The sequence below is a fragment of the Sparus aurata genome, chromosome 23 (assembly GCF_900880675.1).
Source record: "Sparus aurata chromosome 23, fSpaAur1.1, whole genome shotgun sequence".
Lineage (NCBI taxonomy): Eukaryota > Metazoa > Chordata > Actinopteri > Spariformes > Sparidae > Sparus > Sparus aurata.
Genome location: NC_044209.1, coordinates 14,421,005 through 14,447,822, shown reverse-complemented (window position 1 = coordinate 14,447,822; position 26,818 = coordinate 14,421,005). Strand labels below are relative to the sequence as shown.

Below are 26,818 nucleotides of genomic sequence, written 5' to 3'. Positions count from 1 at the left end.
ACAGAGGGAGAGAAATCTTGCTTCCATTGTCATTATTAAGTGATTGCTACATTCCTTGAGCTTTACACACACAGCAGCACTGTAGCATAGCATGCACAGGGATGAAACTGAGACCTGAGCACGGCTGATGCGGGTAATGCCCCCGAGAAAGCTCACTGACCCCGATTCTGGGGACTTGGGGTAATAACACTACACAAATTGCAGTGACAGCTTAAGACATTGTACAGGTTACAGGTAACAATGCATGACTAGTTACTAGTACAACATTCCTGGTAACCTACAAACTTCTTTTTTTTGCGAGTTCTCTGGGGTCATAATGAGGGACAAATCCACCAGTTTGTGAGTAGAGGTACCATCAACTATCAGCTTTCCAATAATAAATTAAGAACTTCTGTCCCAGACGAAATTCAAAACAGAGCCATAACCTGCTGTAGACGCACAATCATATGGTCGAAAACAATAAGGTCGAAACGTTTCTACAACGAAAAAGTCTCCCTGAACCATTTGTGATTTTAAGAAGCAGTCAGTTTTTATTGATCAGATACTGAATGCCAGCTTGCCATCACATACACTGCACACAGCCCAAAACTGAAAATCGACACTGACTCAGTCACCAGGTGGCAGCAGAGCAGCAATGGGTAATACTTCAAGTGTGTTCATGATGTTGAGATCCTTTAGAGTTTTCTTTTCCTTTTGCCCACCCCCCAGGCCGTGTTTGTTTGCTTTAACCAGCTGGTGTACAGCTATGCAGTAAACTAAACACTTCTAATAAAGGTTGAAGTTGTCAGCAACCAGAACTGAAAACAACAAATTCATTGGTGAAAAAAAAGTGAGCAAAATGTAATGATATAACGAATTAGTAAAATAACAAGAAGCTGGACACATACAAGAAATAAGTACAATTTGTTAATGAAGATCAACTCTGAGTCCCTATAGGAGGTAAAACAGTCATTTATCTAGTAATATTCACAAACAGCAAGTCAACAAGAGTCCCTGTTGTTTAACTGAAACCTGACACTGACTCTCACAGCTATTCTACATTTCTGTTGCTTTCACACATCTGGTAACGCTCCCAGACAGGAGGTGACGTCACAGTTGATACTGCAAGATCGTTTGACCATAAAGCAGTAACGTGTGCAGCAGCTCCCCTCCGTACTTGTTGCATATTGAGTTTCGCTTCTGTGGTCTGCTGTTTTTGAGGTCGCCATGCAGCAACTGACTTTTGTTGGTCTTTCTTTCTGGTCTCTCTTTCTCTGTGTCTCTCACCACACACACACACACACACACACACACACACACACACACACACACACACACACACACACACACACACACACACACACACACAGAAACTGCACCACTCATATTGTGTTTAACAGTTTTCTTGTTAGATCCTGTCCTGTTTGCAAAAGCTTAGGCTACCCACACACCCACTGAGCTTTAAAGTTTTTAAGGGTAAAGGTCGGTGATTTAAAAAGGCTCTGGAGCAATTTGGTTTTGTCGTTTATAGCACTATTTCCTCTTTTCTTGCCACCCCCCTGAGGGTTAAAGTATAAAACCTCAGTAGTGGGGAAGTTGCAGCTACATCCTGTGGTTGTTGCTATGTTGATAGATGTAAATCGTAAGGTTAAAGCAAATGTCTGACCCTGGAGGCTTATTTTGTGAAATCATAGTCAACATCTTTAAAACAGCCTGCTGCAGGAATGGTTTTTTATCCTGATTGTTTCCTGAATATACACAGTCAAGTATTATTTTGTACAACTGAGGCCCTCGTGACATTATTTGAGAAACGACTTTGAAACTGATAAAAACATTCCCCCCTCTTCCACCTGTGTTTGATTGACAGAAATGCTTTTCAGCCCCCATTCTCACCTTTGTACCTCCTTTGTTTCTTCTTCGTCGTCACTCCCAACATACCTGTCACACCCAGAACAGCAGTTATTTATCCACCACTCGAGTCGAAGGAACGCTCTGAAAAGAAACTGGAATGCAAGATTGAAGACGCAAAGGTGCAAATGAGGTTGGAGGGAGGCAGAGTGGCCATCAGGTGTGTGGAGGACAGAAGGGGACAAGAGGTGACGATGCTGTTAAAAGATTCTTCGCCTGGTCCCCCAATGGAAGAGAGAGTTGAGGAATGAAAACCTGTTTATGTATGCAACTTACACCGAATGAACTGACAATAACAAGTTGACCAGGATCACCAGGACAGAGCACAGGATGAGGGAGGTGGACTCTGTGTTTCACATCACTGATGCTCACATGGAAAATTGAGGGACAATTGTTAACATCATGTCAAAACTTTAATGTGACTATCCAGATCGTATCATATTCACCAGCATGTTGCTGCTGTCTACATTCACCCAGACACAAACTCAAAATATACACTACAGAATTATGTTCTGTGTGTAAACGTGTTTCTGTGGCTCATGGGTAGAGCCAGCGTCTTGTTATCAAGAGGTTGCTAGTTCGATTCCCCTGGTCTGCATGTTGAAATGTCGTTGGGTAAGATACTAAACCCCCCAAAAACACTCCTGATGTGCTGGTCTGCACCTTGCATGGCAGTCACCGCCATCCATGTATGAGTGAAATACTGTTAGTGTCTTCGGACAAAAGTGTCTGCTAAATGCCCTGAATTGTAAATCAACATTGCTACAAAGAAATCACGACAATTGTAACGCTTTCTGTTTCTATTTGCAGGTTCTCTGCTCGACCACTGGAGCAGAGCTGTGCTTATTTTTATACACATTCCTGTGTACAAGATGATAAATTCCAAGTCTGGCGTAGGGCTGATAGTTTGCACCCATTACGGAGATATCTGAGCACACACACTGCTGATAATTGAGGTCCCTGGCCTGCTGTGTGACCACTAATCAAATCGCTATTCTATCCTTGTAGTAGAAACACAAAGATGTAGCAATGCACACTGAAACACGACTTGAGCAGTCACAAATACATGAAAAAGAGTGAAAAAAAATATGTGCACCCCTGAAATGTATTAAAAAATGTGCCAAAATGTGTCAATGATGAAAATAAGATGTCTGCACTTCTGAATTCTTGACAGTAGATGGCACAGTGAGAGCTTCGTGGGTGTGTCTGTTATTCTTCATGCAATGTCCTTAAACTGACCTCAAATCCTGTTCTCCCCCTTAGAAAGGACGGAAAACCAACGTCCGAGATTACAAAACTTGCCATTTTGCCGACCTCTAGTGGCCCAAAATAGGCCGTCTCTTGATTTGAAAGCAGAGCAGCACCTTCCCATGTCCGTCTGTAATTATGAGTGTGGCTGCAGCGCTGTGCATTCCTGATTTAATGGATAATGTCCTTGTGATAGTCCTGTGACTTCTGTGTATCAGTATCTGTCAGCCCAGTCCTGACAGTCAGCAGGGCCACAAGTGTTAAAGTCATGTGTTTAGAACTGGATCATTCACACTCGGTCAGTGCGTGGGAGAGAATCTCCCGAGAAGCGTGATAGGGCCAATGTTGACAAATGTTTAGTATTGTGAAAGAATGTGGGATGTTTCCTTAAAACACTGCAGAGAGCAAGTCTGCTCACAAAAGTACGCTGAGTGAGAAGGCTGGGGAGGCCCCCTCAGACTGAGTGTGATCGCACAAATTAAACATATGAGACATAGAATCAAACCTTCCTTTAGCATGCACAGTTCTCCCACAGTTGTATTTCAAAACTGAAAGAAACAGCAAGCAAGATCCACTTTTGGAGAACAGAACCGAACGCATATTCCTCTCACCAACTCAACCATTCATTCTGCATTATGCTTAAATGTGCAATTAACCTTCGCCCATTTCAACACTTCTTTTATTCCACTGCCTCAGCAAGATAACATCTTTAATGACTGTTATGAAATACCATGGATGTCCTAAGTGCCGTGAGTAAAAAAGCTACGTATGATACTATCAGGGTTGTGTAATTTTCCAGATTTTTTTTCCGGTTTGCTGTCACAGAAGAAAAAGAAAATGTCCCTGTTCATGCAACAATGGTGTCTTCCTGTATTACTCAAAGCAGAGTAAGTTCAGAATCTGACATGCTATTTGGCTGCTATATGGGCCAGGCTAAAGTCGGTAAAAAAATCCTTTAAGTCCTCCCTTTATTTTTCTTCTTCCCTTCACAGGGCAAACTCAGTTGGAGCATGCAGAGAGTCTCCTGACAATGTGAAGTCATTTAACATTATTTACATGTTTTGACCCTCCACCTATTGGCACTGATGATAACAAGACTTTCACCGACATTATCATGGAGACTTAATTTACCTGTCGGGGCATGGACTTTACAGCCTTGAGTTCAGTCAGCGTTGGATAGATCTGGTTTATCAAACACGCCGCAACAAAGTACATGCAATTAACAGCGTAAAGGTCAGGCAGGTTGGAGCAGCAGACAGTAACTAGTTTTCCAGTCTCACAAATGTCAGCAATGCCCAATCACCTGCCAGTTGTCTACCTGAATGTGATAGTTGACGTTAGTGCAGTGACAGCTTAAGGTGGGGCATTATACACCCTTGTCAGCTTTTAGGGATCAAAGGAGTTGACCTTGTGCACATCCCAACAAATCAAAAATCCGCTTAGGCTTATCAGACTAATTTGGCATTGCTTCTGTTCCATGGCTGGTTACTAGCTATCCGAGAATACTCTCTGCTAGATGGTAGACACTTACTTCTCAAAGCGTAGCCATGCAATTTTTACAAGGTTATAATAATAATATGAGAGTGTGACGTTTTGACAAGTGTCGGACTTTTAACAAAAATAGGTGTATACACTTTTATTTCATACCTCTGTAGTCTGTAAGAGTCTTACCCATGGCCATACATGCATGTCAAAATATCATGATTGTTGTGTGTTAAAGTGCAAATCAGTGACGGCTATGTCAGTGGCGGTTCTAGACCAGTTTTAATAGGGGGGCCAGGTTGGGCCGGCTTTTTTGTAAGGGGGCACATACAACACGGAAAAAAGGACAAATCCCTCATTCAGACAAAGCAGTGTTTACAATTTCAGCAATTTTGATTGGGTAGTAAACTGCTGAGACACTTTATTTCTGCCTCGCCCTTCAGAACAAAATCATTGCAAGAAATCTGTCATTGTGTTATTAATACAGACTCCCTGTCAGGGGGGCCACAGGGGGGTCCAGACTCAGAGTTACGGGGGCACTGGCCCCTGTTGGCTCCCCCCTAGAAATGCCCCTGGGCTATGTACTGATGTAATGTACTGGAAACAGAGCGGGTTATCAAGTGGAATCATCCTACAGATGGATTAAGAGATGTACTATAGAGAACGGATCAATAAGATACACCAGTCATCAATTCATTACAGCGCCTGATATAAGAGGCCTGCGCTGGTGTTTCTTTAACTGAAGCAACAGGGGCAACATGCCAATGAAGCGTGTCACTTCCATTCCTATGCTGTCATCTGTGACTGTTACCTGTTGATTCATGTACGTTATCTCCAACACTTCCACAAAAAAAAAGAAAAAAAATCCATGAGAGCTGGATTAAATGAATGATATTTCACAAGACTGTAACTTCCTCTTAGTTTTTGTCCAAACCCACTCTCACGTGCGCAGTGGCGGTTGTAGCTTGCATGCCGCCCTGGACGAACCTCACCTTCTGCTGGCAGCAGGCAGCGGGAGAAAGCAAGCGTCTCTCACGAACAGACACACACACACACGCACGCACAGGGAAGGAGCAAGTGATGAAAAAGGAGGAGGAAAACTGTTAGGGAGAAAACAACTGGAAAAAAACAAGGACGAAGTGACAACATGGTTCTCATTAAGTAAGCCTGAGAAAACCAGGGGGTTGGCTGATACAAGAAAGCAGGGGGTGGGGTTGTTTCACTGGCATAGACAGAGATAGGTGACTTACTTGATCTTGAAAACATAAAAACAATGAAAGGAAGGAAAAACTTAACTCTCTGTTCATCTAAAACCTCTCCTCACGCTTTCTTGATTCTGGGTGACCTTGTTTCGTAATACCAATGTAGTTTATGCATACGTGTGTGATCAGACTGACGCATCACTGCGAACACGGAGACTCATCTACTCAGTAGTCCAACTTCACAGGCCCACTTTAGTGACAAACTCTTCTTACCCCGCCTTTACAACTTTTTCATTGATCAGTTTATAGAAAAATCTGATTGACACCACGGCGATGCTAACTTCAGGACTCACCTACAGAAACAGCCAGCTGAAGTTATCAGAACTTATTTTACACCAGTTATGACCAGGATCATTGTGCTGCATGAAGATGAATTATGTAACTTCTCCCCAGTCTGATTTGGACTTGTACAAATATAACTCAAGCCTCGTAGAAAATATTAGAGAGGACCATTCCCAAGATAGCTGAGTGAAAAACTGACTTAGAAAATGACAAGTCACTTTATGTCAGTCAGACAAAGAACACTTTGTTCTGAGCCGGCACACACTGCTCTCCCTCTCTTTTTGTTGAGCTCTGTATTAGCGAGTCTTATTTCCATACTGGTCATTATTTGAACTTTTGAGTGTAATAGAATCCTGTTTATTTCACAAGACACACCCAGTCATAAGAAAAAAGAAGGGGAGGAGAAATGGGAGGAGGGGCATTTACAGAGTAAGAAGGAATTACAGTCTCTCTGCTGCGTTGCTCCAGAGGAAGTACATGATAATTGTTGCTGTAAAGCAGCTATTTTATAGTTGTGACTTTTGTCCCCCATACTCATTAGCCTACATCTGTCTGTGCTCAGTTGGATTCACTGTAGTTCTTCCAGTCTCGCTCCGGATTAAGAAGCTCCAGGAAGGAGGGTGTCTAACCCCTCTCATTTTGGATGGAAATTCACAAGTGAGTAAGTCTAATATTTCACATCTGTACTTATACAATGAACCACTGTTGCTGTTGTGTTTAAAGTTCAGCCATATGTTAGTGAAGGCTGTGAATGTTGATATACCTTATCAAGCTTTTTTTTTTTTGTTTGGTGCCACCACTCTATAGAGCATATATAAACTATTTCTGTCAGAAATGTGTATTCAAATGTACCCATGGTGTTGTGAGCCTTATCCAGCCACATTGTCCGTACAAAACAGGGTGAGGCACAGGCACAATGCTGTGGTGGACTAAATTGCCTCGTCTGTTTGTGGGTAATGCTTCTCTAATTGATTTACTGTAGGATGGATTTATGATGAGACACAGGGAGACTGTCAGGAACCTATTTACTCTGGGCAACAGACATTATCTATTATATCATACTATACCACTGCAGCTGTCCACTTTGTGCTCTTAAGGATCTGGTTGGCTATACCCGCTGCTACGTTATTAAAACAAATCTCTTCAAACTGCAGCTCTTTTGGCCTCTCCCACTAACCAAATATCTGTTACAGTCAACTGCTGCTGCTGCTCACTGCTTCCTGTCACCTTGGACTAGTAGCTACTGAAGAAACACAGCAGTTTGACATTTGACTAAAATTACTCCCAATTTTCCCCAGTGGCGGAAAGTAACAATTTTTTACCTGTACTTTCCTTGAACATACTAGAATGAAACAGTCTTAACTTGATACTGATGCCTCTGTATGACCTACATGAGCAAATGAGAGCATCAGCAGGAAGACAAGCTTTCTTTATGGTTATTATAGTTATTCTTTAATGCTGGGCTTCTGACAACCTACGTCAGATAAATCATAAAATGTCATCTATCTTTGATGGTGGAGTCTTAAGGATGAATACTGTCACAGAGTTGTACTTTGTTTCATCATCATTGTGTTATAGTTTTACACATTAATCTGATGTAGTCAGAAAGAAAGAAATTACCTCATTGCCTGCACCTTGCAAAAGAGTTCCACACAAATCCACAAGTTTACTCAAGGTAAGGGTGTGATAGGTAAGTTGGCCCAGGAGAATACACTTCACAATAATAAAACATTAAACCATTTATTCATCTGTGAACATTTGTGCCGTAGTCACGTCAGATAGATTTATATCAGCAGTGGTGAGTGTCTAATGATGTTCACCACCAGCGAAGCTAGTTTGACTGTAGGATCACTTATGTTTATTATTAACACACACACACACACACACACACACACACACACACACACACACACAGTGTTTATCTGCTCCAAACAGCCAGATGGCTTTACTGTACATTAGCAGTAAGCTAACGTTAACGAGCACATGCTGTTTGTATGTTTAAATTCAGGTCAACTCCCACAAATCTCAGCACTCACCAGAGACTCCAGCTCCCACTCTTCTTTCCGTTTTCATGAAGTGAAGTGTATTTCTCCTCCTCCCAACAGTGGAGGTCTTCTCTGCAGGTTTCTGCGTCAGGTTTATAAACACGAGTGAGGATAAATCCACTTTTAATCCCATAAATTAAAAAATCATCTGCCCGATAAAATAATACAATTATTTGCAAGACATTGAAGTATTGACGTTTCCACAGCCACACCTTAGATTGCGAGAAAAGTGCTCTCCTGCAACTGTGAACTTCTGTCCTGTCTGTCTTCTGTATGAAGTTTGAGCAGCTACATGTGTCAGCTACTACAGAGCATTACTGATATGACTTTGACTTTTCATATTTTCACAGTTTGATTTTATTACTTCAATTCAAGTTCGCAAATGTTTGGATTTCAAAGAGGATGTGCAACCCTGCGGTTAGAGGGTGTAGACGGAAAAAGTGAAGTGTGTTCAACCAGAAAATTGTGGCGGTTTTAATTCTTCACTTCCTATTGTGCATAAATTTAATCACTTAAGCTGAGCAGCCTATAACAGTCTAAACTCATACCAAATTTCATTTTGTAGATATTTGTCACTGAAAATGTTTCTGAAGTGTTACTGTTACCATTTGCCTCCATCTACATTTTAATAAAGCCATTTCTTTTCTCTGACTGCATTTCTTATTATTAAAATCTATGAAACTGTGCATCAACTTGGTCACATATCCATAATTGTGTTTGTCTACGGTTGGTATTTAATAAAAGCATACATTTTCAGTTGCTCTTCCACATAGCTATCACCATGTGATGCAATAGCAGAAGTGCTCACTTACTGTTTGTTGTGGTAGGAGGACATTACACAGAAATGAAACTGATATGCTCGAAACGGAACTAGTGTTAATCACCTAATTACAAAATGACACTGTAAGGCTTACCAAAATGAATCTAGGGGCCTTAATGCTTTCAAATGGGATGTTTTAAGCTAAAATCCTTTACAACCTATGAAGATTATTTCAAACATACATAGTAATTAAGCTTGAAACAATGTTCTTTCTTGTATTTACATTAAAATTCTAATCAATGTATGCACTGTAACAAACCAGCTGATCATCTTAGAAAATTCATCATACACTTTTCTCGTATTCAGTAACGATTTCTGAAGATGGAAAAAGGATACCCACCACAGGAGGCAGCTCCACCATACCCTGGGCCTCCCGTGAACTATGGTGGTGCTCCTCAGCCAGGGATGTACCCTCAGCCAGGGATGTACCCTCAGCCAGGGATGTACCCTCCGCCTGGCGTCTCCCCTGTAGGGCCTCCACCTGCTGGATATCAGGGAGGTCTGTGTCTGCCTGGGTCAAAGATGATACTTCTACTTTTCAGTTGTCATTGTAGTCATTGTAACCATGACAGGGGTTAGTGCCTCTGAGGCCTCGCAGCATTATTATATAATATTATTACATTTCTCAGTGAAAATCTGCAAATGGACCTTTCTTTTTAAGTCATCCATTGTATACTGCAGATGTGTAAGAAACAAAAACCATGCACATGATCCAATTAAAATGCACAAGCTCAAAACAAAGTACCAGCAATACTGCAATTGTATGTATTTCCTGTAAAGGTATTTATGTTATGGTAGGTGATGATAATAATCTGTTCTGAACCGTCATTTCCTGTTTTGGTAAAGTGTATGTTTCATCTGCCAGGTCCTCCTTTGGTGCCAGGCACATCTGTTCCTGCCACGACAGGTGAGGCGATGCGCCCGACCCCAGACAATGCTGTCGTAACACAAAATAATAATGCATGTATTCTTATACCAGTTCTCTAGGTGTGCACCTGCGCACACACCCTTGACCCTTGACCCTTGACATTGTTTCACTCATTTGGCGACCCAGTGCAGACTTCCAGGGCGAGCTCCTCAGTGTTTTAGTATGTTATATAGCTTCTTAAAAATTAAAAAGCTCAAAGTACACACTCACAGAAAACACTGCTCCTGATGTGCCTGAAAAGCCTTCCCATAGAAACCCCTTATAGTTTTTAACTTTTGACATCGCACTACGTCACCAGGGCAAACACTGTATAATGTAGAATTTTATGTCTATATTCATGGTAAAAGTGAAGCTTAATGGGAGCTGAAAACACAACAGAGCTGACCCTAAACATGTTGTGCAGTGCTGGCTCAGGCGTGTGTGAGCTGACCAATTAAGAGCAGACTGGGTATTCACGAGGAGGGGCCTTAAAGAGACAGATTAAAACAGAGCGTTTCAGACAGTGCTGCTGTGTGAGAACACAAATGTGTTCTTATGTAATGAACCTATTCTTGTAGTAACCCAAAATATAATTAGGAGCCTGAAAATGAGCATATGTCTCCATTAACCTTTATTTTAATTCATTTCATATGAATAGTATCAGTCTTAGTGTCTTACTTTGGCTTTGTACTCTTTCGCTTACCTACGTATACCTTACTTCATGTGGGAATTAGTAAAGGTGTATCTCATCTCTATCTTTACTTAAATACAATACATACATGTTTACGCATGGTAAACATATTTCTGTGCCAGTGTGTGAGTTTAGAAGCACTGCTGCAGCACAGTTGTACAAAGTCAGTGGGTGCACTCCTCTGTCTCCTAAAGAGATCTGAAGAATAGTCCATTTGTAGCCTCTGTGCCTAACAATGAGCCATTGTTCCCTGTTTGTTCCTGTGGTGGAGGGACACATTGTTTGGGACACGATTCGTATCGCAGGTATAACAATTCTTCACATATGAATTCAACGTGTCAAAAAAAATGTACATCACTCTGATAGAGCCTGTATGAACTGCTGGCTTCACACATATAGGGTGTGTTGGAATTCTCACTTATATGTTGATTTCAATTTTGGGTTCTTTTAGTTTAACTTTAATATGAGCTGACCTGCGCTCCAAAGTGCTTTTTGTTTGGATTTCTCAGCAGCTTAAATTACTGGAAGGGGGCCATACAAACACAGAGGCATTGAAATTTCTCCTCATCGTATCACAGTTTTTGCACTACTAGCATCCCCTGCTGGTCTTGTTAAGTCAGTGCAGTCAGAACATTTTACCCTTCAATCTGACAATGGCAAATCTTCCACAGTGTAGTATTAGCACTGGTATTAGTGTGGTGTTGGATCTGAATAATTCCTCCACTGTTGTTGAACTCAAGTTGTAGGTAGAAGTTCACATTAGTGCTGCATTCATGTGTGCATTACATTTTACTGTACTTTGTTATACTGCTGGGTTGCTTAAGTTACAGAAATGCATCATATTCTATGAGATGATCAGATGCCTGTAGAGTCACAGTTCTGTGAGAACCACGCATCTCTAAAAAATGGAAAATTCACGAGCTCAGAAAAACATCCTGTTTTCAGCGTTGTGACAATGAATTTTCCAGATAATCCAAGATAGTTTTTTTTTTAATTGTTAATTTAGCTTAAAAAGCAGGAGACTTCAATCTTTGAAAATCACCACATTTGGAGAACATTCTTTTCACTGGAAGGAAAGATTGTAAAACATAATCTGAATAGTAACTAGTAACTAAAGCTGTCAGATAAATGTAGTGTAGTAAAAAGTATAGTATCTATGTAATAATTATCTGTTTAGCAGATATACGCTGCAGTAAATGTACTTACTTGCATTCCACCACTACAGCCCAGTGCAGCATGTTTACGGAAGGATTTACCTGAGTAGCTGGTGGTAATAAAATACTGCAGTGAGCAGTGAGGCACTGCACTCACTCTAAATATGGAAACAAAAGACTATGGTATGGAGACACATCCTTTACTTCATGTGCGTTTCTCGTCCTCAGTGACTCACGTGGTTGTAACGCCTGCACTACATGACGTCCCGGGACAAACTGTGTGTCCCCAGTGCCAGCAGACAGTGATCACCAAGACGGAGCACACAGCGGGCCTGATGGCCTGGGCCATCTGTGCCGGACTCGCCGTCTTTGGGTAAAAGCAACTTTTCGGTCTGACAATTTCTGCATGTCTAGTTTCTGGTGGAGAGAGTGAAATTTAGGAGGCACAATTTGAAATGTAACACTACAGAATAAAAGTACCCAAAAAATATCCTGTTTTACTAACTACCAAACACTCACTTTGTTTCCTCTTACAGGTGTTTTCTTTGCTGTTGCATCCCGTTCTGCATTGATTCCTGTCAAGACGTCGAGCATCGCTGTCCGAACTGCCACAGTGTCGTCTACATATACAAGCGACTGTGAAACTTTCCTGACTGTGACAGAGGGGGAATGACTCCATGCTTATCTGTACTCTTTTAATATCCTTACTTGCTCTACAACACTGCAACCTTTTGATACTAATCACAAATAATACAATACTTACATGAGGCATTATATTACTGTGAGGCGTTATACTCAGCAATCATTGACACATTTGTAATTCATTAAAGGAATGTAAACCAACAAACACACCAATAAACGTTTTGATTGTCATGTTTAATGTTTTATTTCAGTTAATATGTATGTTTTTTTTCTTGACAAAAAGACAGCTGTTTTCTATACTCTCTGAGTCCACCAGTGTTTTGTTTTTCTCACATTCTACTTTGTCTGAAGATTTTGCTTTGATGAATTTACCAAAATTCACATGGTTCTAATGTTGGACAAGGGTCATGTTCTGCATGTCTCAGTGTACCTTTGTAGTTTTGATGGTTTGGTGCAATAATGAGGACAATGATAAGATCAAATATGGCCTGTGTAATATAAAATCATTTATCAGCAATTATCTCATGTGTTATAGCTTATATATTGATTGCTTTAGTCTTTTATAAACATGTACTATTCCCAGGCTTAATTATATATGTTATAATGATTTAAGTATGTATTCTCCAGCATCCTCTTACCCCCATCATACATATCTACATTATATGTATATATACACACACACACACGCACACGCACGCACACACACACACACACACACACACACACACGCACGCACGCACGCACGGTTGAGTTGTTTGAGCTGTTTGAAATCCTACAAGATCTGTAATTTGTATTGTTTTTGATTTGAAGAAGAATGAGTTATTGTGATTCCCCATTTATCCAACATTATGAACTAACCTTTTCTAGCTCTTTTCTGTAGTATAGACTTTAGAGAATTTCTAAGAATTGTGGAAGTAAAAAAACAGGTCTGTTATTTATGAAGTCTGTTCCCACTTCCGTACAGCAGCATGACTGTAGCCACTTCATTTTTTGGGGAAATGCACTGCTTTGGAATGACAAGCTGCAGATGTATGTTTGTGGTTTTGAAATTCCCCCAATTACCCTTTTCATGTCTATTTCATTAAAGTCAGTGGACTTCTGTTTTTGACATTTATTCACAATATCAATCATTTCTTTCTCATCCACTGCTGTCAGAAACATAGATTTGGGATTCCTCTATAATTTTCATTCATTTCTTCTGTTGTCACCGGCAGATCAGGGATTTTTTCCACCAAGTTTGGTCCAACACTCTCAAATAATTAGAGCTGAGATAAAAGCCCTGTAAAAAGAACTGGAGACTGACAGTTAGTTATACTTTTGGAGCTACTGTTTTTTTTTTCACCACATTTCAGTCTGGGACATATTTCAATGTCCCTGCACATGCCAGTCAGTCTCAGAGGTGATATAATGAGCTGCATGGTTAAGAAAAGTGTGGGATTCCCACAGATGGCTGTAACTGAATCTGCAAAAAGAAAATTTGAAGGAGACCCTTAGCAAAAAGTAGTTTACTTGAAGTTCATTTTATTAAGTATGCTTGAGTATAAGTATAAGTATAGCAAGTATACTATGGCCCATGTACTTGTAGCATACTAGAAAGTATACTAATTTAATACTTCTTCGGACTAAATTGGAACATTTTAAGTTTACAGAAGTACACTTTCAAGTATACAACAAGTATACTCATCATTATACTACTAGTGTGCTAAGTACATACTTCTAGTCCACATTTTATTTTATTAACACATAAGTTTATAACAGGGGTAATACCTCAATACAAATGTGTGTCGTGAATAACATTTTTATTCTGCTAAATTTGATGTAGCACAACTCAATGACTCAATCTTTTTCTGTACTTACATCAAGATATTGTAAGTCTTAGCACTTGTAATGTGACAAATTCTAACAGGGGATTCATCAATTATTACCATATATACCCACAGCTTAACAGACAGGAAGTCTCTCCCGGAAAACACCCCTTCACTCACGGTGCCAACATTTTTATCATCTTTGTAAATTCCACACAATTTAACCACATAAAAAGGATGTGAATTAACCCGCAACCGTCTTACACATCATCTTATTTACAAACACATTCACAAACCATAATTACACCAACAACAACAGAATACCCAAGAGTCTTTGCGCCACAGTCCACAGTATACTAAAGTACAAGTATAAGCTTTAGTATTAAAGTATAAGTCTAAGTATGAATGTACTTAGTGTTAGACTATTCTTTATACTTTTCAGTATAAGCCAAGTATACTTCACTATACTTTTCTTAAGTATATAAAATGTAGTATATAAAAAGTACACTTCAAGTTTACTGCCATCAGTTTTAGTATAAAATAAGTATACTTGTAGTACACTTGAATAAACTACTTTTTGCTAAGGGGAACCTTTAAAAAAATGTGCAGCCTCAATATGTGTCCATTGTTTACAGTGGACAAGTTAGCTTTCTAATATTTTGTTTTCACAAACAATTGTAAAATAAGCTATTGTTACTGTAAAGCCAAAATGCCATTGGTTTATTTGGAGTCATGTTTCACAGATTTTATTTATAAAGGTTTGATTTAATGTCTGTCCCTTTTTTTGTGTTTACACTTGGAAATAATTCAATTATATTTTGTATTTACATTCATTTAAAATATTAAGAACAGGTCAATGAGTGTGACAATAACAAAATAGTTTCCAAGTTATGGTAACTATTGGCATCAGTGTAAAGTAGTGGAAATAACTATATCGATTTACTCGAGAACATGATTTACATAGAATTGTGCTATAGTTGTACTTTTATGCTGTTTATACTTTACTCCATTCTAAAGTGAAATATTTTTTGTTTGGACCTTACTGCATTTCCCTGAAAAGCTAAAGTTACTGTAACTAGTACCTTGACCTCTGGTCAACAATGGTGTTGACTTCTTGTAAGTCATATGATTGGCACACAACAGAAACTGAGAGCAGAAAAGGAGCCTATAAAAACATTTCCCCCCACCAACCTGCAGTGACACTCTGCGGGGACCACATAAGAAAAGGTGAGCACTGCGTTATGTCTCTTCTCAGATTTAATAGATATGCTCCTGTGATTGTGAAGCCGATGTTTTCACTTATTTTTAGATATCTATACATTAATATTTGATATATATATATATATATATATATATATATATATATATATATATATATATATATATATACATACATATATATATATATATATATATATATATATATATATATATATATATATATATATATACGGCACAGTATATATACACAGTCTCTTCAGAGTCCCTAATACTGACAACTGCACCATGTTTATGAGCTAAAAGATAATTCATTTCTTTATTGCTAAAGCCGATTCTGAAGTACAGTTTCACCAGTTCATCTACACAAGGCATTTTGTTGAGGCAGATAATCAGATTTAAGCAGCTGAATTTTTTTTCTGCTTTTCTCTCCTTTTAATCATTTCACATTTCTCTGAAAATAAACTGGATTAAATCTGTATCTGAAATAGGTTAAGAATCTCTGTTTATTTATGTGAACATAAGAGTCACGGGGGCCATCATTGTTGCAGGACAAGCAGGCTGCCATGAGTAGAATTTGCTGCTGTTACTTTTTTGCTTAAGTAGGATAAATTTTACTCGTGAATGAATTATTCTTACATCATGTCTAAAAGTGACTAAATTCTGCTGTCACTCCCTGGGTAAATTCATGATAATTCACATGTGATTGTCTCACTTTACAGCTATGGGAGGAGGTGAGACCACACCATGACGTGATCATTCTGTCATTCTTCTTCTTCTCCTTCTTCGTAGTATTTCTTTATTATTGTTATCACAACAATTATTGTAGTTCCTTCCCAGAAAATAACGCATGACGTTGGTAATGTAATTTTGTCTCACTAGGCCCTTCAACACTATTGGATCAGCCATGGAGGGCTTTGCCAGAGTGAGTAAACATGCAATATTTTGGCTGGTTAATGTTTGATCACAATGTGCCTCTTATGCATTCAATAATCAACGTAATACAGTATCTTATTCTAATAGTTTTCTTCAATATACAGGAACAACAAGGAAAATCTTGATTTCATGAAATGGTACAAACCTCAAAACCATGAATCCAGTCGTCTCAGAATTCTGCTTCATGGACCCGTTGGTGCCGGCAAGTCCAGCTTCATCAACTCTGTTCAAAGTGTTTTACAAGGCAGGATTTCCGTTCGAGTTCCAACTGATGCAACCTCTGGGAGCAGCTTCACCAAACAAGTATGAAAAATTGTTGATTGTGATTATATCTTCACTCATATTGCTTTAATAATTGCACATTTATCTTTGATTCGATAAATTGATGCAAATAATTGATCCCTCTACTTTACAGTACAAAACTTACAAAATCCCGAATGGTCCAGATGCATTTTACTCTTTCGTTTTTAATGACATCATGGGCTTGGAGCAAAAAGCTAACAGTGGAGCTCATGTGGAAGACCTCAAACTGGCTCTGAGGGGACATGTGAGAGATGGTTACAAGGTACAATCCTCTGAACTCGGACATTGTGTAAAGCAGCCCTGTGGAGTTTTCTTGTTAGCAAACAAAAATTATATCTACATTCAGTCTTACTCATCAAAATGCTTTGTGTGTACTTTTGAGATGTAACATCCATGTTCAGTCCTGCAGGAAGCCGTCTTAGTCTTTCCTGCATTTCTGGTGCATAACCACTGAACCTGTAGATCAGTGAAATAGAGTGGAAACATCAGTAGGAATGTGTATCATGACACCCGTTTGAACTTTTGCATTATTCTGTGCATGAGAAAAACAACACAAGGTACCACACATAAAAAATAATCAATAATCACTATACCACTACAAAAGCTTCACAGGGTGCCGTCAACTTATCTGTTTTTCACTGTTTTGCATTGTTGATAAAAAGCATTGTTTGACAGTAATTTAGTGTTAACTAGTTCAATCCTCGCCCCATGACGGAGGATGATCCATCTTACAACCCATCTCCCACTCTGGATGACAGAGTTCATGTCCTGGTTTCTGTCATTCCTACTGACTCAGTATCTTTGCTAAGTGAGGAAGTCATGAAGAAGCTGAGAGAAGTCAGACTAGCAGCCAGTGATATGGGTAAGAGCAGACATCACAATTGTTAGGCTCTGTGTGGAGTAATGATGAAATCTTGGGTTTTATGAATCAAAATACCAGCAAAACAAACCTTTGAAATACTGATCAGGTTTCTGTATTTGCAGGGATTCCCCAAGTGGCTATTCTCACCAAAGTTGATAAAGCCTGTGCTGAGGTGAAAGAAGACATCAACAACGCATATAAGAGCAAGTACCTGAAGGAACAGGTATGTTTCTGTTGGTGATATCTTGAAGAATTGTTAGATTTTTAAACTGCTGATCAACTGAAATGCTGTTACTTTAAAACTTAGGTCGACTTGTTCAGTGAGTTGCTGGGACTTCCACCGAACTGCATCTTTCTTGTGAAGAATTACGAAACAGAATCCATCACACGGGATGGCATTGATGCGCTGATATTGTGTGCACTGAGACAGATGATCACCTATGGAGAAGACTACCTCAATGACCTGTAGGCCTACAAACTGCTGGCTGATAGGCAGAAAAAATAGTTAAATTGATATAAAGAACATCAATACTGCATGAGTTCACTGTAGAAAACCTGGATGTGCAGAAAGGAGGCTTGGTTGTATGGATGATCACAGTGTGCATGATTCAATGAACAACATTGTGAAATAAATGATTATAGTCATTACACGACAATATGCACAGTGTGCACAGCCATGCAACTGTGAAATAATTCAACAGACTTCTACACTGTGTTAATCAATGTTATTATCAACTGTTGTTTCATTCTACTTATTCACAATATGAGAGTTTGATTGCAGGTAGATGCTTCAACCTGGTTATATATGTAAATACAATACAAATCCCCACATGATGTTGATAATGAAATTGTTCACTAAAGCTGAATAACTCAAGTAATGCACTGATTACACTAAAGGCATCCATGATATACACTTCTTTTATCCAATAAAATAATCTGAAGAAAGAATTTGTTCTGAAGTCATTCTCTGTGTAGACTGTTTGCTTATGTACACATAACCGCCTGTTAAAGCATTATAAATGAGGGTTTCTCTACCTTACTTGAAGTTTGGGAGATTTTATACTAATGCAGATTTTGGTATCTGATTTACAGGAATAGCTGTTCTGAACCTTTCTTTTTCTGTGTTGGTAAGCTGTGCTTCATCTGCCAAGTGTTCAACTTGCAGCCTCTGCTGGTCTTGCTAGGTCACTGCAATCAGTACAATATCTTAAAACAATATACGTATATATATATATATATATATATATATATATATATATATATATATAGGTAGAATAAGGCAATATGAGATTTGTTTTCTTCCTCTTTTTTATATAGTGGGCCTTATTTTCATACAAAGTTGGTCAGATTAGGTTTACACTAACTACTTGAAACATGTTTTGTGCTATCCATGCTCTTCACACACACACACACCACATTATGATATTATGGTCATCATCTACATATAAAGGGGAAAATTAAACTAGACTGATTCAGCAAGTGAAGGACTCAATAGTCATAACAGCAGATAACATCAACCTTATGTTGTTAGAGTAAAAGTGAGGGGATTATCAGAGTCTGGTGGATTTATCCTCTAATGGCCCATGAACGAGTCTGTATTATTTCTGACACAAGTTGTGGAGCTGAACAGAAAGGGAAAACTTATCTCTACACGTTTGCACAAATAAGCACTGCTGCTGTGGGGCAGCTTGTGTATAAAGGGCAGCTTAATCATAGTTTTTAATTGGTCGCATGATTATGTAATTATACTTACAGTTGTCCATGTTGTCAAGATGATCTAGTTACTGATACAGAGATGCTACATTAGATCATTCACATTGCTTTGATTAAATGATTAGGTCAATTGTATGATGCATTCTTGATTATAAAAGAATATATGCATGTTGCAAGAGCTGGTGAGTCCCTCCAGTCAAACCGATCCAACTGCACCCTGATCTCTGATACTCCTGAAACGAACTGCTGTAGTGCCAGCAAAGGGACTAAGTCCAGGACTATATTCAGAGGGAACCAGCATAAGACAAAATTTAAGTATGTAGATGTTCATAGTATATTGTAATTTTCGTTAAGGTTCTCTAGTCTGTGTTCTAGTTTCAGTTTTATTAGTTATATTTGATATTTAGTTATTGTATATAATTCAGCCTTTGTATTTGTTTCTTTTACCTACCTAATTGTTTTTTTATTTTGATATATGTCAAGTGGCTGTAACACTTTCATTTCCCTTTGGGATTAGTAAAGTACTCTATCCATCAACCAGTGTCTCATATAACTGACAGTTTCAAAAGTGGTATTTTTATTAGGCCCACTCTGTACTCGTAGCTATATCTACATACATTTTAAGGTAATCATTTTGACTAACCACCATACTTTGGTTTTGTAGAAATTGCATTTTTGCTGTACCCTGTGCTGGTTAAAAATGACAAAAGTAATAATTCCGAGTAATGTAAACTTTTCAAATGTTTCTCTTTTCCCTCATATCCGCACCTCTTACCTCCTATATGTAACGTTACTGTATTTGTTTATTATTTAAGTTTGTCTGTTGCATCCCTCGGGATCAATTCGTCTCCGTCCTCTTCACCCGCTGTCATCTTTCCGTAACTTTCTCAAGCTAACCTGTCTGTATTCCCCTGCAGCAGAGACGTTGTAGGCAAGGATTAGTCCGTGATGTCATCGTCATACGGAAGTGCTTCTGTCTTTTTTTTTTTTTTTCATCAATAAAATGTTTCCAATTTTATTCAAATATAAATAAAGGCAACAGGGTTTCAACACTCAAGCACTGAAGCTGGTGTTGTATAAATTGTCTCCACTGATTAAAGGGTAACTCCACCTATTCACATATAACAGTGTGTTTACTAGTGCGTATATGAAAAAATAATTAACATAAAGCCTTTTCTAGCTCCCGAGGAGGATGCATGCAATCCGACCAACCTCCCTTAAGGCGACTACGTTGCACTGTGGGCAACAGGCCAGGTTCTAGGCATGGGCACGGGGGGGCAATGCCCCCCCAAATGCTTCGGTTGCCCCACCAAACGGACCCCCCTTCATTCCGGAAAAAAGAAAAAAAAAAATATATTCAAATATATAATATTGTAACGTATTCCCATAAATGCTGCCAGAGTAATCACAGTCCACGGCTCTTCTGCCAACAGAGCCGGTGTCTCTCTCTCTCTTGTACCGTGCATACAGTCAGTAGCAGCTTCTCTCAGTCAGCATCACATTAGATACTACGGGCACTCCAGGCTTGTCAGTTGTTAGCATGTCGGCTAGCAACTGCTAGTAGTAGCCTAGTCCCATTGGCAGCTGCTGCCGAGTTTGTCTCTGTCCCGCTCCGCGGCATGGGAAGCGTCACACGGGCAGGCTACGTACCGGTTGTGAAGCGGGTTTCAACTTTCAACCCTTGCCAGCCCCGCTGTTAATCCTGTTGGCCCACGAGCCTCACCCACCCCCGCCGACAGGATTAAACAACACACGTTAGTGAGAGGGGACTCCATAACTTGTAAATTCAGGTTAGCGCCGCCGGCCACTGTTTAACGTTACTTCCTGGGGGCAGAGCCTCCGACAGCGGCTAATCTGAGGCTGCTGGCATCTGGCAGGGAGAAACAGGGAACCCAGACAGGCACACACGACTTTCCAAAGCGCGAGAAAGTGGTGCACAATAATATAGCATCAACCAATCAGACAAGATTTATTTATTTATTTTTATAGCGCTGTTTACAAAATTGCTTTGTCACAGATTATAAAGAAACTTACATTTTGCCCCACCACCAAATTTCCCAAATTCATCGTGGTAGATATGAAGGGAGGTTGGGAAATTTGGTGGTGGGGCAAAATGTACGTGGTAGACTGACAATCTTAAACATGTGCAGATGCCAGAGGAACCACAAGCCCTTATGGGCGGCTGACTAATCACTCTGTTCTCTGTCTAGCATTATTCAAAGTCTAAATAACAATTTAGTCTCTCCAATTCCATCATATCTGCTGAATTCAAAATCTGATCACTATTTATATAACACATACAAGTCTCTATATCACAGTCATGGTTACCCTCTAGTCACAAACTTTTACATCAGTCTGCATTCTTTTGTAGCGAATTTCTTATTCAGATGTTCAAAAACGTGCATGGTTTGAAATAATACAAATCTACCTCCATTTTTTTATGTGATTATTTGTTTGCAAAAGTTAAAAATGAAGCAATGCCTTCTGGGAATTTCAAGACTGAATCGCGTCTGCGTGGTTGTTGGAAGTTGGAGATTGAAAATTGGAAGCTGACTGAGATTAAGCTAGCAAAAAAATGAATCGAGGCATCAAGCGACACAAGGGGTGAGCGGAGAAAAGAGAGAGAAATCTGAGAGCACTGTAGGCTTACGGTGAAAAATGCTGCAAACCGACTGATTTGTTTTTAAAATCAAGTGCAGCTTCAGCTAGAAGAGGTAAACATAGATAACGAATGATGGCAAGAGTTTGTTTAATATTTTTTGTGAGAAAATGTTGAGTGGAAGTCTGTATGATAATATTTGCCAGTTGATTGCACATAATTTAAGTATTTTATATTGTAACCAAAATAAAACTATTCATTCATATTCATTCATTCATTCATTCATTCAGCTTTGCCGATGGAACCACGGCAAATCTGCGATGCTTACGTCTGGGTTGGCATCATAGACTGGTAGGCATACAAAAAAACGTCATCCCTATGGCACTCAAAACAGTAGCAGTTAGTGACCCATCAACATTTCTTACTGCCCCTCCAATCAAGGCAGTCTAGAACCGGGCCTGGTGGGCGATGTACGCACCAAGCCCTGAGGAAAAAACAGCCCACTGGTCGAGCACAGCACGCCTCATGACTCATTATTGACAGTTAAAAACGAGTGATCAAAATCCATAGCCAGAGATACCACACATTCTTCTTCCTTTACAAAACGTGGTGCCCACACCACCCACAATGCAACCGGGCCACTCAGTGACATCACTGGAGGCAATCTATCAGATCACACGCAGCCCCCTCCGGAGCCACAAAAGGCCCAAGACAACCCTTTTCACATCCCCAAAACCCTTTAGCATTAAACGTGTAAAATTGGCAGAGATTCCCTTAAAATGTGAACTACAGGGCAAATCAAAACGTATTTACAGTCAACTACACCGCTAAATAAAAACCCCCTCGTGTTGCATGAGGCACCAACACCAACAGATTTATTGTACAGTCGTAGAAAAAACACCAACTTGAGAAAACATTTCACTCCTGCACGTCACTCAGCTGTGCACAGATCAACTCGCACAGAAAACACCCATGCTCACAGACCTTAAGGAATTATTAAAGCCGTGCATTATTGTGGCATTTTTGACACAGAAACAGGCACACGTCCCATTCTATCCTCTAAAGATGGCGCTGTAAAAAACTGTTCTGCTTGGAACTAGAGGCACAGAAGCATCTCACTGGCTCATCAGGCAATATACGGTCTTTCCATGTTCACATGTAAAAGCTAAATTATATATTAATATGTGCAAATCAACTTACATATACACTTAGACATTTCACTTCTCTAGCAATTCCTTCGAGAGTACAGACGGATATGAGAGGAAGGATAAATATTGAAATAAAACAGGATCGCGTGTAAAGTTTCCACATGGATAGAAAGAAAAAAGATAAAAGAGGCAGTTGGCCCTCATGAAAAAGTAAGCCAGAGGTGGCAAGAAAAAAAAAAGTGAGCAGCCTGTGAGTTTGACCTGGTAACAAAAATTAAAGTGTCCCTGTCTGATTACATTTTTTTTCTCTTAAATTTCAGTTCCCAAGGTGGCCAGAAACATCCAGAGCAGATGCAAAGCAGATGCAAAAGAAAGCCAATGAGCTTCAAATGAAACATTTTGGCACTTACTCGATCATTAAAGCTATAAAAAGGGTTCAGATGAATGACCACAGCAGCTGGTGGGAAAGCTGAAACTCATTAATTCAATCACATTACTGTAATGAAACCAGGTGACAAGTCCATGTGAGCCATCAGGCTACTTAAAGTGAGGGATGAACTCAGACCAGCTGATGTTAGCTGTGCCTGTGCTGCCTTCAAGTTATGTTAATAAATAATTTTAATAAGTTAATGATTATGAAAGCTTCAAAAAGTGCTCTGTGCTGCCATCTACTGGTCACAGGTTGATGCAGGCATGCACACTGCAACACATGCTTAAGTTGAGTTCAGGCAGGCAGGAGGAGCACTGCTTGGTGCATGGATCTGTTGGAGGCTTCTCTATCACGCTTCAGCCTTTGAAATCATGTGTCTGTGAGTAGTATGTGTAGACTACCGCTATATTCTTCTATTTGTAAGGTTTAAACATGTTGTACATGTCAATTATCAGGTTAGCTAAACATGTGCTCTGCTAATTAGCAGCAGATAGCTCTGTTCTGCAATTGCAGTTAATCAAGCTAATTTTTACCAAGTACAGTGTTTGTTTTGTCATGGTTAAAGCGTGTTATTTCTAAATGTATATGGAAAATTTTGTACTGATTTATGTTTTATCTCTGTAACATTTCAGTTTTACAACCAAAGCAAATGCAGCAACAAGTCTTCAGTAAAATCAAGAAAAGTCAAGCCTTGTGTAGTTATTGGAGGACATTTGCATGTTAACTGGCTGTCTAGCTTTGCATTCGAGAACGTGCTGCAAGGGCAGTACAGCGCCCATGTCCTTGTCATCCAGACCAGAGAAGCTAATGTCCACCAGTATCTCGCTCAGGCTGTCATTCATCATGTCCAGCACCAGGCCCTCTGTGATCGAGCGGTTAGCCGGCGTGGCGCCTCCTGCCTGAAGCAGCTCTCTGGAGCAACTGCTCCTAAAATTATCCATAGGAGAGTCTGATGGTCCGGCCGCACTGGAGGGGACGGAAGTGAGCAGCTCCCTGGGGGAGCTGAACAGAGGCCAGTCTTTAAAGGGAGTGCTGTTGAAGCTGAAGGTGGTGTAGTCATGCCGCGGTGTGACGGCAGGACCACCTGGTGTGCGAATGGGGCTGAAGTCCACAGGGTCGTGGCTCCCTTTGCCCACAGGGGTCACTTTGGTTGGGGGCTTGCTGGGCGTGGAGGAGGTCAGGTGGCTGCTGCCTTTTATGCGGGTCTTGAAGGAGAACTCCAGGTCAGGGCTGTGTTGCTCCTGCTTGTGGTCGTCCATCTCCGTGTCTTGCATGTCCTGGAAAGTTGACACATCGGAGGCGACGCCAGAGTCAAAGAAAGTGTTATCAGGGCAGAGGAGCACAGGCTCCTCATGTGCGGAGTGAACCAGGCGCTGTTTACGTCGAGAGCTGCTTGCTTGTCTCTGTGGAAGGGATTTAGGAGTTGGGCATTTAATTGGAACACGAGCCGGCTCCTCCTTCACCTCCGTCTTGACATTTGGACTCTTCTGAGGATACATCACCACTGTTGGGACTTCACTTTGGGTCACCTTAGGAGCTATTCGCACTCCCTTGGCCCCCCGCGAAGTGTTCGGTTTCTGTGGAGCGCAGGCGGTAAACTGGGCCGACAAGGACGGCAGGTAGACGGAGGAGGCGACGGGGAGCTGGATCGGAACCAAGTACAACTCTGTTCGTGGGAGGAGAGGTTTCATCCTTCTCTCAGAGCCAGTTTGTGTCTTTCTTGGATCAGGATGCATCCTCTTTTGTTGTTGGTTGGAATGTAAAAGCATTGGCACCAGAACAGGAGCAGTCATTGGGTCACAACCAGGCTTGTACACCTGATCAAGAGTGAGGCACCGGTTGGCCTCAGGCCGGATCGTCCAGAAATAAATTTTACCATCTGGTGACGCCTCACGAAGGAACATGTTGTGCAAAGAGAGGTTATGGCGGATGGAATTCTTTCATCCTGGTTTGGCCACCTCTCTGAAGTAAGGGAAGTGGTCCTTGATCCATGTGTAAATCTCTTTCAGCGTCATCCTCCTGTTCTTCCAGCTGTTGAGACAAACTGGATCATGGCCATGTAGGAGTATGGTGGTCTCTCTGACTGGGGCTGCTGAACAGCTTCTGCATCATTTGTGGATTCTGTGCCTGAAAAGTCTGTGATTCTTGGTCATCTGCTTGGCAGGATCTGATTCCAAGGCACATGTGCTCATTGTGCCCAGCCACTGAATGTTGGTGAGGCTGTCATCTAAAGGGCCACAATCCAGATCCTTATTTAATGTTTTAATCCCCGTGAGAGCTTTAGCATCCGGAGAGTGCATAGTTTCTGCTTTTACTGGCTGACCAGCTGTAGAGATGTCATCCCCTGCAGCAGCAGGATGACAAAAAGATCCACCGTCAGTGCCTCCACTCCCACTGAGAAGGATGAACTTGTTTGGTCCCTGGACCCCACACTCTTTGCCTTTGGCGGTGAGGGCCCCAATAACACTTTGAAGGTCCGCTGTTTTGGGAATGACAACCACCTGTTTGTCAGACATGGAAGGGTGATCCAGAATGTGGATCCCATTGAGGAATGACTGACTGGCAGATGGCTTTGGAGGTTCTTTGCAGCCAGGTGCAACAGGCTGGCTCTTCAATCCAGCTGCTGGCGGATCATTTTGCTGAAAAGGCAGCTTCCTTCTGAGGATCAGGGGTCTCCTTGGTCTCCGTCTCATGGTCTTCAAATCATTTAAAATTCACCTAGGTGTTCACTGGTATTCTTCATATTACTGCCACGTTTCAGGCGATTCTGCTTGTCTTGGCTCCTGCTAATAGCTGAAAGACTCTGTTCATATTGTTGAACCAACTGATTGGAAGTGCTTCTGTCGGCTCCACATACACGACCGTGTATGTCGTCACCGACTGATCCTATTTATTTCAGACCGCAGCAGAAAGCTCCACTGTGCTGAGCTTCAGAGGTGTTCATAAAACTGTAGCGTGTGTGGTCACTACCGCGCTACTTGGTCAATAAAAGAGCTAAGCTACTGAAAAGCTGTTTCATTCAGAAAATAGCGACGTTACCACCACGCTACTGAGAAATCAGATTCAGATCCAGATTCATGATTTATTGTCCCAGAGGGGAAATTCATTTTCACAGTTCTGTTCCAAAATGTAGTTAAACTAGTAACGCCAGTACTTGTGGCGACGTTACTGCCCAACACTGCAAATATACTATACTATTGTGATTGTGAGCCAAATTGCCATTGTTTTATTTTATGTAATTTTTCACTCATTTTATCTATTAAGTTGTATTTAATGTCTCTCCCTTCATGGCGTTCACACAGGGGAATAACCCAATATTTCACAATACTTAGCCAACTGCAAATATTGAGCAGAAGTTTTACTACAGTTTTTCTCAGTCGCTTT

At 40.5% G+C, this 26,818-nt stretch overlaps 2 protein-coding genes and 1 pseudogene across 3 annotated transcripts; 2 read left to right on the top strand and 1 right to left on the bottom strand.

Annotated features, from left to right (window-relative positions):
- The first annotated feature begins 6,548 nt into the window (after positions 1 to 6,548).
- Positions 6,549 to 13,531, top strand: LOC115576196 (lipopolysaccharide-induced tumor necrosis factor-alpha factor homolog). Of its 2 annotated transcripts, none has more exons than XM_030408691.1 (5): positions 6,549 to 6,818; positions 9,333 to 9,525; positions 9,892 to 9,933; positions 12,007 to 12,151; positions 12,315 to 13,531. In XM_030408691.1, exons 2-5 carry the CDS (start codon positions 9,348 to 9,350, stop codon positions 12,418 to 12,420), a joined length of 471 nt encoding a protein of 156 aa, XP_030264551.1. In that variant the 5' UTR covers positions 6,549 to 6,818; positions 9,333 to 9,347; the 3' UTR covers positions 12,421 to 13,531. The 2 variants fall into 2 exon arrangements, with proteins under 2 accessions (XP_030264551.1, XP_030264552.1); XM_030408692.1 differs by having other exon boundaries at positions 6,584 to 6,822.
- A 2,638-nt stretch (positions 13,532 to 16,169) lies between these two features.
- LOC115575978 (interferon-induced protein 44-like) lies at positions 16,170 to 18,465 on the top strand. The gene is made up of 7 exons (XM_030408431.1): positions 16,170 to 16,177; positions 16,326 to 16,368; positions 16,484 to 16,682; positions 16,795 to 16,944; positions 17,376 to 17,544; positions 17,667 to 17,767; positions 17,852 to 18,465. The coding sequence occupies exons 3-7, from the start codon at positions 16,509 to 16,511 to the stop codon at positions 18,011 to 18,013; spliced, it is 756 nt and encodes a 251-aa protein (XP_030264291.1). The 5' UTR covers positions 16,170 to 16,177; positions 16,326 to 16,368; positions 16,484 to 16,508; the 3' UTR covers positions 18,014 to 18,465.
- Positions 18,466 to 23,541: 5,076 nt separating this feature from the next.
- LOC115576026 (forkhead box protein M1-like) lies at positions 23,542 to 26,253 on the bottom strand (annotated as a pseudogene).
- Between the last annotated feature and the right edge of the window lie 565 nt (positions 26,254 to 26,818).